General features: G+C 35.9%; 1 protein-coding gene across 8 annotated transcripts in view; it reads left to right on the top strand.

The window, feature by feature from the left end:
* Positions 1-13,879, top strand: part of LOC141903160 (poly(A)-specific ribonuclease PARN-like) — a 139,182-nt gene that overhangs the window by 94,464 nt on the left and 30,839 nt on the right. For 2 of the 8 annotated variants that reach the window (XR_012619053.1, XM_074791169.1), the window contains exon 20: positions 11,512-11,630. The exons of 2 other annotated variants lie outside the window; for them this stretch is intronic. Coding sequence is in view for 4 of the 6 variants with exons in the window: in XM_074791169.1 (XP_074647270.1) it covers positions 11,512-11,630 (119 nt within the window). In the remaining 2 variants the exon portion in view is untranslated. Of the gene's footprint in view, positions 1-5,329; positions 5,376-6,510; positions 6,714-11,511; positions 11,637-13,879 lie in introns of those variants that run through there. 4 more of the 8 variants (XR_012619052.1, XM_074791168.1, XM_074791172.1 and 1 more) reach the window with 3 other exon arrangements.

Below are 13,879 nucleotides of genomic sequence, written 5' to 3'. Positions count from 1 at the left end.
ACTTTTTCAGAACTCCGCGCATTTTGGCTTCTAACTTTTTGAACGAATCATCAGGATGCGCTAACCCATTTTCTATCATAAGTATCAGTAAACCCCAATTGTGGATCAAAGCAGAAAATCCCCGCCTCTTGTGACTGACGAATCTAGTACCATGGACTTTGGGGATAACATACGAACTAGTTTCCTGTGCTTTAGCAATACTTGCTAATCTACGCTTTAATTTTCCAGATCTCTTGAATAAATAATACAATGTTAGCATCAAATCATCTAATTCTGAAAAAGTTTTATCTTTTTTCAGAGAATCCCCTAGGGCCAGCTCTGCACAGTGATTAACGCAATGCATAGTAACCAGCCAGGCTCTACCTTCTTTTTTTAATTTTGTGAGCAACCCGTTGTAAATACCTGTGTTTACACTTGCTCCATCACTACAGGCACATACCATTAATTCAGTATAATCATTTTTTTTCATTCCAAGTTTTTCAAGAAAAACATTATCAACACAGTCTTTTAAACTGGCAGCATCGGCACCACCAAATTCTTCACAATCTTGCAAAGCTAAACAATAATAAATCGGCATGCCAGACTTGACAACTCTTGCAAGCACAAGCTCCTTCTCAGCACCGGTTTTTCTTGCTTGTGAACCATCTGTAAGGACACTAAATGACCCAGCTGATACAATGATACCGCAAAGTTTTTCTCTGATTGTGTCGGCTATACATCTAATATATTCATTACAAGACTTGCCATCCTGGGATCCAGATATAAGAGGTACACCATTTACCTTTTGCACTTGAACAAATGTGCCAAAGTGACACAGTGGGGCACCACCACATGCCATAAGGTAAGCAGTTTTAAGTAATTTTTCATGGGCATCCATGCCTGCAGCCTGTAAAGCCGTATCAATCTTTGGTTGAGTCGCAGCTGGCTTTGTGCTGGAAACCGTATTGCTAGTAGCAGTACTAGATGCTGAGGAGGGTTCATTAGAAGGCACTCGACCTGGAGTAAGAGTCTGGATATCTAGTCCAACCTTGTGTGCAGTTAAGTCCACATGCCTCTCCACATTGTGTTTGGTGACATAATTTGTGCCAACAACATACCGGTCAATTTCTTTTAGAGCTTTCCCTTTGATTCGCTGATCTCTTTTGATGGCGTCTACATATTTGGCACACAGTGAGCAGTACACCTGAAAATACAGTGTATAAGATAGAAATAAACTTAATATTTTTGGCCATAATCTCTACTAGGTAATGCCTAAAAAATAAATCAGCTTTGTAAGCCACACAAGTCTAGACCAATTAATGTTCTACATTTAATATTAGCAGCATTTATTTTTCTCCTAGTTCTAGCCAGGGAATTTTTGACATTATTGAACTGGAAATTCAAATTGTTGTCTGCCTGGGTTTTTAGCACATGTGTATTTATTATCGTCGATGAAAATAATCAAAAACATCCAGTAATACTAATAGGCTAGACAAAATTCAAAACATCATCTAAACATGTTATATCAAGCCTCCGTTTTTCCGTAACAAAAAATATTAAGAACTATTAATATTCAATTTATCTGTCCATATTATGCATCAATTTGTCCGGTAAATAAATTATGAATTGGCGTAAATTTGTTTGTGTTTTCATTCGGCCATAATTTATTTATTGCTTTCGCGGCCCGTAACGTGGCGCCACCTACATTGTTTTGTTATGCTAATGAATAGGTGATGGCATCATTGCAATGTCTCCGAGCGTCGGCCATGTATGCTGAGTAAACTATCGCCGGTTAATGAAAACAATACGTTTACTCGGTGATTTATTGATTTAAAATACTAACCTGTACGACCCATGGTTTGTTGTTTATCGTCTCGACCTTTGGTATGATACATGGAGGGACTTTATCCCATGAATTAAAGGTAAACAGTTGAACGGAATTGCCTTTCACCTCCGCCATTTGCATCACAATCAAATCACATGAATGAGATCGGTGTAGGAATACACAAATCACATGACCAGCGAAGACCAATGGGAACATTTCAGTTTATTTACTACATTTATCTATTTACATAATTCATTCAGAAAACGTAAAAATGCACGTGGCAGGTGCGCGATCATTTATATGGAGGGGAGCTGAAATAAATAATGAATTTGGAGCATGATTATCTGTATTTTAGTAGTTTAACACAGTGATGATATAACTTAGTGCACTCATGTCGATACGTTAGTGATCGTTTTTGGAGCATGATTATCTGTATTTTAGTAGTTTAACACAGTGATGATATAACTTAGTGCACTCATGTCGATAGCATTGTCAGCAATATCTTGTTACCGTTAATGTATCAATTATAACGCTTCCCATGGAGCAGATTAGCTTTTTTACCACGTACACAGACATGCATCAACGGATGCTTGAAATTTCGAAATTGTCAAGCAAAGACGTGTAGACACATTTGGATGTTTCTTTTAAGCTTAGGCTCATGAAACTATTGAAAGTCACATTCAGTTAATTAACGTGACAGTAACAGGCTGGCCTGGTTTAATATGTTCTGCCCTGAATTTGAAACTTACACTGCTGCTTCTGATTTTGTTCCTGTCCTGAATTGTAAGTGTCTGCTAAAGGTTTAGTTGTTTTATGTCATTGTCTCATGGGATCAAAATTATGAACATTTGTCAACTCTAAAATTACCACAATCAATCTTGCTAGATACCACTCAAGAGCTGTTGTTCTTCCGCTGGTGAGTATTGTTTTGCTGCTCCACTTGGTCAATCATTAGACTAGCTATAGGCCCTCTGGGTACAGCTAACAGTTGGCCTTAAGGTTCAGTCTGTGAATAGCTTCAAAACACACGTATTGAATCACGGATGTGAAGCTTGTACCCCATGTACTGCATGGCCAATTTATTTGGCTTGTCATGTGTTCTTGGTGATTGTGCCTAGAGCAGACTGTATCCAGTGGCCATGGTAAGTATCTGACGTTTTACCTTGATAGTATGGATTAAACATGCATCGCATCAACACAGTTATTTCCATTCACTTTTCAAGTTCGCGTAAACCTGTCATGGAAAGTTTCTTTCTGGTTTATATATATGGCTCCTACTAAATACCGACTGGAGCCAACTGGAACTGACCAGAGCCGACTGGAAACCGACTGGAAACTGGCTGGAGCTCCAATCGAAAATAAATGAAGACAATAATGTTTTAAGACATTTTATTAATAAGCTTATTATTTCTATACATGACGATGAAATATTAAAATTTTTTCAAGTTCAATAGACAATAAAGATTATTTTCTTATCATAATAATATTATTCACATCATTATTAATATTATTTCAATACATTCTCATCAATAACGAAAATTGTTTTCTTATCATTATAACATTCACATTATAATTATTTTTACATTTCTATCATATTCTATCATTATATATTTACTTCAAGGATATTTCATACATCTCTCATATTCTACCATTATATATTTATTTCATTACTACATGTATTTCAAGGATACTTCATTTTATTACAATACATTCTCATCAATAACAATTATTTTCTTATCATAATATTCATATTATTATCTATACATTTCTATCATATTCTATCATATTTATTTTATTACTATATACCGTATTTTCCGGTGTACAAGTCGACCCGGTGTATAAGTCGAGGTCAAATTTTCAGTTTAAAAAGTTGTGGTAGGGCTATAGTCGGTGTATAAGTCGAGTCGCTTCTTCATAAGTTTACATATGTCACATTGAAAACAGTGCCGATGTCATTCTCAGTAGTTGAGTGTCTTTACCACTAATTGCATTATTAAATCATTGGGATCTGTTGTTTCTAATATTAAATTACCGGATTAGTGCTCATTGTTTGTATCCACGTGTTGAATGTATAGTGTATACGTTGAATGCCGCGCGCCTGTAGTCTATTATTAGACTGACTGTGTATTGATTATTGGCACGCTGCCACAGCATCGCGGCTTATATAAACACTGTACAATGAATATACGCGGTTTACTTTCTCTTTTGATTTTTAACATTAGTTAATTTTGAAACATTTCCAAACTATAAGGAACTATCTTTATCAACATCCTAAATTCTAATTGGTATATGAGTGTAGCCTAACATAAATTAATATTCCATTTCATCATGGCTACCTTGAACTCTAAACATCGTCAGTTTAAAACCATATCGAAAGTGTAGCCGGTGTATAAGTCGACCTACGTTTTTGGACATGATTTTTGGTCTCAAAAACTCAACTCATACACCGGAAAATACGGTATGTTTCCAACGGTATAATAAAAAATGTTTTTGGTGCCTGATGAGGCTGACCTTTAAAGCCTGCTTTCCACTGTTGCAGTGTACTTCAGGCACCAAAAATAGTAGTTTTACCATACTAAATTGGTTTTAAATCATTGACAATCATATTACGAGTCCTCGTTAACTTTTTGCCGTTTAGGAGAAGGTTTTTCGCATTGTTTGTCCTTTTTCTTTGTTCTGGTTTTCCAGCGACTTTGGCTGTTTTTGGAATTGTCAATTTCCCATCAGTTGATGTAATAGTTTTAATAGATTTCTTTTTCGTTTTAAGGTTCATGAACTTATTGTATATGGTTTCCTTGTCTTTGTTGCTTTTCTGCATCCACATTACATGGGAAATAGTATATCTTTGTAAAGATGGAACAACTTCATAATTTCCTTGATGGTGAAGGACACGACGGACATCGATATGCTGGATTTTTACTAATTTGTGTAAAGCTGTTCTATCAAATCGGGGATCTTCAGAATCTTCCAGTTAGTTGCTAGTTTGATTGTACTGTTTATAGTCTCACAGTTATTGTTTGTCCATCCTATAGGGTGACATTTCTTAACTTGAGATGGCGTGAATATATACTCTTCAAGTTCTAAATTTCTCTACGCTCTTGTCCTTTGATTAAACTTTAATATTCACTATTGTCTTGTTAAGCTCATTGTATTTTGATTAAACTTTATATCATTATTGTCTTAACTTACGATCCCCCAGTTTGACTTAATTCGTTTAGTTTGTGTGTTTTGTGTTGCATTTCTAAATTTCGCAATTTGGTTAAGCTCTCATTGTCCTTTGATCAATTCAACTCTGGTCATCTTTGACTCTGGACATTGACAACTAGGGGCCTGAACATCGGAAAAGCTTTTAACAAATCATCGTATCCTTTATTGAAACGTACAGCGAACTGAAAATATCATATACATTCGTTCTGTACATGAATTTCATATCAATCAATAAGTCACTTATCGCAAGGACTCTTCCCTCGCAAAACACTTATCTGAAAATATAATTTTCATCGACATGTTTCATTTTCATTGCAGATTTGATAACGGCAGAGTGACCACCTGAGCAGGCAAAATATCTATCTTAATGAATAAACATTTTGCTTACACTAACATTGATTATTTTTATCACTTCTCTTTCACTCAGTTCATCGATCTATATGCCCTGAAGATCGTCAGGTAGTGGGGTGACTTAGTTTTCTGACGCTGTACAGGAATTTTCGTCATTCTTCGGACAACTAGTATAATTTCGTCAGTTTTTTTGTGTCTCCATGATCGCCCTCTTCATTTTCAGATAGTTCTGAGTCGTGTGTATAAATTTTCGGACTTAAGCTCACCAACATATTCTTTATTCAAACATGACCCCTGTTTTGCTCGCAAACGACATCACAGAAACAACTAATCATGTGCACATATAGTATAGGGAGCCGGACCTTTGATAATAGCATGTCGCTGGCGGCATCCTTTTATGGTGTGGACATTGGTATAGGGATTTTGCTGGCAATATGTATACATATCCCATGCATTTTTGAAAAAAAACCTGAACAATTGTGCAAAACTTCTATTTTTGACCTCAATTAAATCATCCCCCTCCCCTTTCCATGTTCGAAAATAATGTCGCTCCATTGGTATATTGGTTAATGACGGATCAGCAAATGTGCCTTTTCCCTTATATTGGGCGCAACAGCCATCAGAACAATAAATACAACAATACAATAAATTTCTCCATTTTCATTTGTTTGGTAATTTGCTAGAATGATTTTTCAATGAAATGATTTACCTCGCAATAATCGTGTTTCCTGTCATCTGACATGATCACTGACGCATGTCAAGTTTAGTGAGCTGCTACTACAGTATTGTAGGCAGCCACGTGCTGACGATATGAATAAGAAAATAGTGGAACAATGTGGTTTAAACGATAGGATTCATACGTGTCTATACAATACCAATTTGCCCAGAAATTGCCTCAAGTATAAAACATTTTCGTGGGGGAGGACGCCCAAACCCTGGCAATGGCTTCCCACCTACGGCACTCGCGAGTAAAGAATGAGGTCAAATAGATTTCCGATTTTTTGGCTAGGAAAGTCAGTGGGAGTCTTTCAATTTGTTGGAAGTTAGTGGTAAGACGAAGCCCTTGATAGCCTTTAATCTTTACAGTTAGACCAAAATTGTCGCCGAGTTGTATAGCAGTGTGGCATTCTTTTATTCATTTACTGCAGACGTATTGCGTTGCAACGGACGGCTTCTGGAGATTCCTCATAAATGGGGTTCGCAACAACTAATCAGAGCTACGCGCACCTGCTACGGAGTCCTGTCGATAGTCTGTTGAGTAACACATTTTCCTTGCCATACTTGTATTCTAAATCTATATTGTATGAAAATAGAAATATTAATATGAAAATATTTTAAAATTTATTTATGGTGCACCAGTGCTTATTTTGGTGAATAAAACGTGCGTATGAATATTTGGATGAATTTTACGCTATACGTGTCTTATTTGCATATAGAAAACAACGAACAGGTGAACTAGTATTGTTTAGGATATAACTAATCTTTATTCTTTGGCTCGACACGGCTCATCTGCAGCGATCCTGTCTTTGCATGGGCATTGTGTGGGGATTACGAGCATTATGGATGCCTATCGTCATGACGCTCTGATTGCCAGCTGCGGCTGCGGTAGTCTTCAGACACGATGACGCGATGGAATCGGTCCAACTCGACTGCGAAATTATAGAATCTGTCGCAGCTCTGTCGTTGGACTCGCAACACGCCTATGTAGCTACTACGGTTTAATTTTCAAACCGCGAATGAATCTACTCATATATTACAAATTGCATCCCTCTATCGTTTACTGATAATTTGAAAAATTCCACCCTAGTGTGTTGAATAACGGGAATACCACTATAGTGCGTATATCGTTATTTACTAATATTTCACTATGTTTGAGAGGTGCTGCCATATTGCAATAGAGATACAAATAAATACTAATTACATCAATACACCGCAGTGCAGTGTACTAGCAAAATCCATCACCGATTCATACACCGCACTGCGGTGTAGATGCACTGAAAGGGTTAATGAGTAGTAGAATGAACAATGTAATATGTTTTCATTAATACAGTAGACTCCGCATACCTCGGAGTCATACACCTCGGAATATTGCTTAGCTCAGAACAAATCTAAAATATTTTTCTTAATGCAATTATTTCTTAAATGAAAATCTCCGAGTAGCTCGGAGTTGCATAGGTCGGAATATCGCATACCTCAGAATGATTTTTTTATAAATTGAGTCCTAAAATCGTGTACCTCGGAAATTCTGAACATCGTCCCGACAATATTTTTTCAAAAACGCATCCCTAGCCTACTGCATAACAACTTGAAACAGATTAATCAATACCTGTTCTTGGACGCGACGTGAATCAACATCTGTACTGTGTTACCACGTGTATTGCGATAGATATGCTGATGATCGTAAGAATTGGAAGCGTGCCAGTCGCGCTAGTTCTCGGCTGTCTTTAATACGAATAGTCAATTGTATGGATGTAGGCGGAGCTATAGACTTGTCACTGCACATCAAACCCACGTGTTTTTAAATTCTCTTAACTGGGAAGGAGGCTTTACTTGGTGTACTACAGTACGATGTTTTTATATAAAAGATGACAAGTCAAATCTCCCAGGGGATATGAGGTTTTGATTGAAATAACAATAAAAACCTGTCAGATATGGTACATATCCAATGTTTATTCAACATAGATTAGTATAAGAAGGATAATTTGAGCCCACGTGTCAGCAACAATTTTTTTTATGACAAAATTTGCGGACCTTATATACCTCGGAAATCGCATACCTCAGAAAAAATTTTCCAGTCCCAAGAATTCCGAGGTAAGCGTAGTCTACTGTATTATAAAAAAAAACTGTACCTCAAGAGCACAGGACCTTTGGTCCTCTAATTATTTATGTACTATGCGTTATGGTATCTAAGGGGTAAGCAAAGGAGTGGGGAGTGTGCACTTTTAAGGCCATCCCATTACCCGACCGACCGGACTTGTACTGAATGAAAATTTTTTTTTTTTTAGGATTCATTGAAATAAAAATTTTTGCCCTAAAATTTTGCAAACATTTTGGGGTTTTTAGATCTTCTAGAATGGTAAATTTTCCGTTTAAAAAAACAGTAAATTGTCAAAACAAAGTTTTGATATTTTCTGTTTCTTAATCTAAATTTTAATGTATTTTCAGAAAATAATCCGAAATCTTTTGAGCTTGAAATTTTATAAGGGACCTCAAAATTGGAGGGCACCCTCATATGATAAAATATTCAACAATTATTTGTTGTAGAGAGATTTATATGGCAAATTCAGAGATGTCATTCAATGAATTATGTTTTATCACCTTCTGATGAGTATTTGCTGTCTCAGCATCTCTCTGCTTTCAAGAGACCGTTTGAACATAATCTAAGCCTATTATATAGAAAAATTATTGCCAAAAACGCTAGCTTGTGTTGATCAGGCAAAAAATGAGTTGGTAGGCCTAAAATAAGAATTTTGGGACTTTAATTGGCTTCCTGGATAATCAAAATGAATACATGTATAAGTGTACGTTGTTCAAGATACCAGAAAGATAAACCACTTTGCCTGTGGCAAATTATTTGAGGAAGACATCAACAGGATTTAACTTATATTCTTGATATTTGCATTTCATTAGCACTTGCATAGGACACATTTCCTCACGTAGATTTCTGATCACCCGATACTTTGTTCTTGCCACCGGAGGAGTGAGATATTCAGAATAATATACAATTTGTCTATTGATACTGGCCCCTGTGCATATTAAGTAACCATATTCAATTGCAAAGTTGTAGCTCATGTTTTATGATTCATATTTCAAAAATATTTCTATTTCATAATTTCTTGAACATGCACAATCTGATTCCTCATTTAAAAAAGCACAATACATAAGGTCAGTAGGTAGAAAAAAGGACCTTTGCCAAATTTAAGGGTATAAAACACAATTGTTTCATCTTTACATTGAAAACGATATCGTGAAGTTATGTTTTTGTATATGAAATTCCTCTAATAGTCTAGATTACAAGATCCGGTCAACCATGTGTTCAAGAGCTATGAAAAACACCCTCTTTCTGTAAGTTGCTCATAAAGTAGTGCATGCACTCTTTTGCATTTTTGCAAACTGCTCATGCACACATTATTCTTGCTCATGCAAGCAGATGTTAACCCATGCGAATATCTTTAGATTATATTCCAATGAAGGCATGAGCGAAAATTCTTGCTCATGCATGTCAAAGTACATGTTGAGAAGGTTCAATAGAAACAATGCACATACGACCAGTGGTACTGTCGAAAGGCCGAAAAAAGCGTTGTTTAACCACTGCTTTTTTACTGGAAGAAGAAAACAATCAGAAATGTTTGCCTATCGCCAATAATAGTAATAACAGTACAAAAACAACAACAACAAGAACAACAACAACATGGTAGTTTCTTTCTCGTAATCATATTCTATCCTTGCTCCCCACTTAATTGTGATTATCATCTGACTGAAGTTCTAAACTAGATTCTGGAGTTTATATAGCCTTTTTCCTATTGGTTAGAACTGGTTTGAGCTGGAATTTCATGTAACTTGCTTGTAAAGTTGCACTTGCTTGTAAAGTTGCTCGAGCTATTGTTTTAAAGCCAGTGAACTGGATTTTATTGCAAACTGCTCACAAATTGGCTCGAGTCTATCAATTTTATTTACGCATATAGATCTTCAAATGTACAACAGTTTAAAATCCTCGACAAGAATTACATATCACTAATGGAGAAAATCATATAAAGTTATAAAGTAAATGCACAGTTACTTCAATAATTACGTCAAATTAAGAAGATTTCAAATTTATAATACAAATAATTAAATCAAAATATATGGAGAGCCATTATTTGTTGTAAAAATGTTAAAATCGTTATTGAGATGTATTACCAAGAAGTCAAAGAACAATTTTGGAAGTGAACTTGGAACTGGCCACATCATTGTTTGGATAATTCGTCCCTTTTTAGCAGTACTAGTAGAAACTGCTCTATTTGGGTGCTCAGATGTAGAGCTGGCCAATAAGCTCGAGATCAGTTGCTAAATATGGACTGCAATTTATCAGAAGATGCGTGTATATATATGTGCAGATTTTCATATTCTAATGCAACTACTAAACCGCCACAATCAGGGGTATTTCTCCAGTTATTGTGTTTCAAAAATATCAGTTCAAATCAGTGGCATTAATTCATTACGTCTATGGTTAACATTGAACTGAATGTCCAGTGCCGTTTGCTAAGGCTTTTTTTGCTGAAATTTGAAGAAGTGTCATTTTTATTCCTGTCTGTGGAACTAATTCAGTGAAAAAATGAGCAAAAAAAGATTTTTAACCTCTGCTGAATGAGAATCCTGCCTTGAATGATGAAAAAATTGAAAAACGCTAGGTTCTTTTTTGATCACAGCGTGCAGAATTCAAACTTCCCAAGAATAAGTTGTTTGGACATATGTATATTGCCCTATCGACAGTTCACTCTTCCATCAAAAAGTGATTTTATCTCACTGAGGAACATTTTTCCTCATTTTTATTTCGTCCTCCGAAATGATATTTTACTGTCTACCCCATAAACCAAGTTATTAGAAAAACGGGCTAAGAACGTAGTAATTATGAGCTTTAAAATACATCCACTTTCTGTTATTATGCATAAATATGGTATAGGGTATTTGTACGCCGGGTAGCTATAGTAATTCGTATGTCCAGTATATGCAATTAATTATATTTCATCCAATATGAAGTTAAAAAACTCTTTTTATTAATTAATAATAATGATATATTAAATATATTCAGGACATGAGCAAGAATTTATACCTTGGATTTCTGCTCACATGTGTTTCGACATGCATGAACAAAAATATCTGCTCATACTTCTAACCATGAGCAGAAATAATGTGTGCATGAGCAACTCGCAAAAATGCATCAAAAATGTAAAAAAAAAATGCACAGCTTTATGAGCAACTTACAGATTTAGGGCAATTATATACCTGAGATGAAAATACATTGAATATACACTACTGGATGACAAAACTATATCCAGACTTGGCCAAGCTAGGGACACATGTATTTTATAACAGTATCCAAATGATGATAATGCCTCTGTCGAGATCTTATTGATTATGAACTTAAATGATTGTTGGTGAAATTTCAGAGCTTCATCATTCGTGCCCCGTAGTTTGAAACCCATTGTCGAGGATGAGGAACTGACAACAAATGATGATTTAGCAAGGAAACTTTCCAATGGAAATGATGATGATAATGACAATTATGGTACAGGTTGGTCGTTGGTACAATTACTTACATTTGTAGATTAATGACTTATCTGCTCACTGGTGACACATTTCAGTTTATTAACTCAACACCAATTCATTTATCAAATTTCATCAGCTGCATGTTTCTAACATCATGATTTTGATACACTGTATGAACATACATGTGTAGATATAAATGGGACATTTTTGAAAAACAAGTTCTCTTTGACAACCGGCTTTTGTATCTAAAAATTTCATTTCAAAACCCACCAGATAGTCATAAGAATGTGTAACTACATATTATGCTTTTCACTTACGAAGATGGCATTCTAGTCTGGGTTAAGAAACATTTATAGGTTAGTTATTAACTGTAATTATGGTCATGGTAATGACATATGTTGGTGCACGGTGGATGCAAGATATGTATACAGGCTGAAATAGGTTTTATGGTCATGAATTTTAACGTTAATAAACTATGGTCGTCAAAGAGTTTGTTTTTGGTTTACCTTTGTCAGCAGTATGAGGTTGGCATTGAGCCAATTCATGTAAAATCGCGGTACGTTTTTTTATGTGAGCATTTTTTGCATTGGTTCTCGGGTTAAACGACGTATAATCGATGCGATTGAAGACATGACGAACCTCCGTCGATGACATGGTCAACTCTGTTTAAATTCGACGAAAAACTGTTTTTGGCGGGAAAATTCTTAGCTCTTGCGTATAAAATTGCAATGACCTCGATTGGGGGGCGTCGTCTCTACGAGCGAATGTGATTGGCTGTTTTTGGGATACACGGGGAATTCCGGCCCTACTAAAATAATTATGGGGAAGCCATTTATGGCGAACGTTTCATTGGACTAAGTGCGAATTTTAAATGCTCATTGCTGGTGAGAATATAATTATTTCACATATCGCCATAGGTATTGTTTCGTTTTAATACCCATTGATTGAGATTGAAGTGAAGCGAGCGTTCACTACACAAGGCCTCCACGTGCGCGGGACGGGAGTGCTAAACATTAGACTGTTGCACACACAAACACACGCTCATACAGACTACTATACGGAGATGCTTGGCGCGTGCACGTTTTGTATGATAACAGGCTGAATAATCGTCATAGCAGAAGATGAGCGCTGTGTTTTCTGTTTGATAGAAGTTGTAAGAAATTGTAATTTCTTGTGACCTGAAAATACTAAGCAGCAAACTATAGGTATAGGTCGAGGTCTGAATATTGTAGCGGTAAATTCCAGGATTCAAAACGATCTAATACTACGCCCCGGTGTTTTAGCTTCCGCGGCCATACATTGGCAGGCGCCGATCCAGGGCCATACAGTGACTACAGCACAGTGAAAAAGGGCACCAACTGAAAAGGGCCAGTATTAATGCCCAGCGAGCGAGTTTGAGTTTGAGTGCAATCGTATCATGCCACTAAATGTGTCTTCACATTCAATTCGCTTTTAGCCTTTTTTAGGTATTTGGTCAAAATTTGCCATTTCTCGATTAAATTTATAGAGCGACAATAATTTATTTTTTAGAATAGTGCCCTTTTGAGTAAAAAATGCCTTAGGTTGCCTTTTATGATTTTGGGCAATTTATTTCATCCACATTTCGCTTTACGCCTTGTACAGAAAGGCAATTATTTTTTATGACGCACAAATTGTGTGCCCTTTTATTTACTTTTTTCCCGAAACATAAATTTTTCAAGGGCATTTGAAAACTGCGACTACCGCACGTGCTGCATGTGCGATAGTCTGGATCCGCACCTGATTGGAAGAGGTTTCGTTTCCAAGACTCAATATTCAGCCACCCTCTGATATGTGACATCATATGAATTTTATTTGAATATTTTTTCATATTGTGAAATTATTTTTTTTAAATATAAAATAGTTTCCAATGCCGCGTCTATCTGTACCCTACGAAATTTTGGACGTAGACCATAAACAAATGTTTATCTTTGGTCTTATTTGACTACAAAATAATTCTTTAAGAAAGATAAAATACAATATAAACTTCTAGAACTTTGAAGTCACGAATTAAAAAGATTTTTTCAAGCAATGCCCTTACTCCAAACAACCTCTAGCTTTCAAGGTAAACCACACTTTGCCCATGGGCAATTTATTTTTTTATCTTGCTTAACGTTGTTAGGATATAAGTTTCCCAAGATTATTGGATTTATCATTTAGACTTGCGAATGGATGGGTTTTGAAGTATTGCCTGCACACTTAGCTAATAAATAACTTTTATGTTGTAAGCACTATGTAAAGAAATTGGAA

The sequence above is a fragment of the Tubulanus polymorphus genome, chromosome 4 (genome assembly GCF_964204645.1).
Source record: "Tubulanus polymorphus chromosome 4, tnTubPoly1.2, whole genome shotgun sequence".
Taxonomy (NCBI): Eukaryota; Metazoa; Nemertea; class Palaeonemertea; order Tubulaniformes; family Tubulanidae; genus Tubulanus; species Tubulanus polymorphus.
The sequence above is the reverse complement of the archived record's forward strand: the minus strand, read 5'-3'. Positions and strand labels throughout refer to the sequence as shown.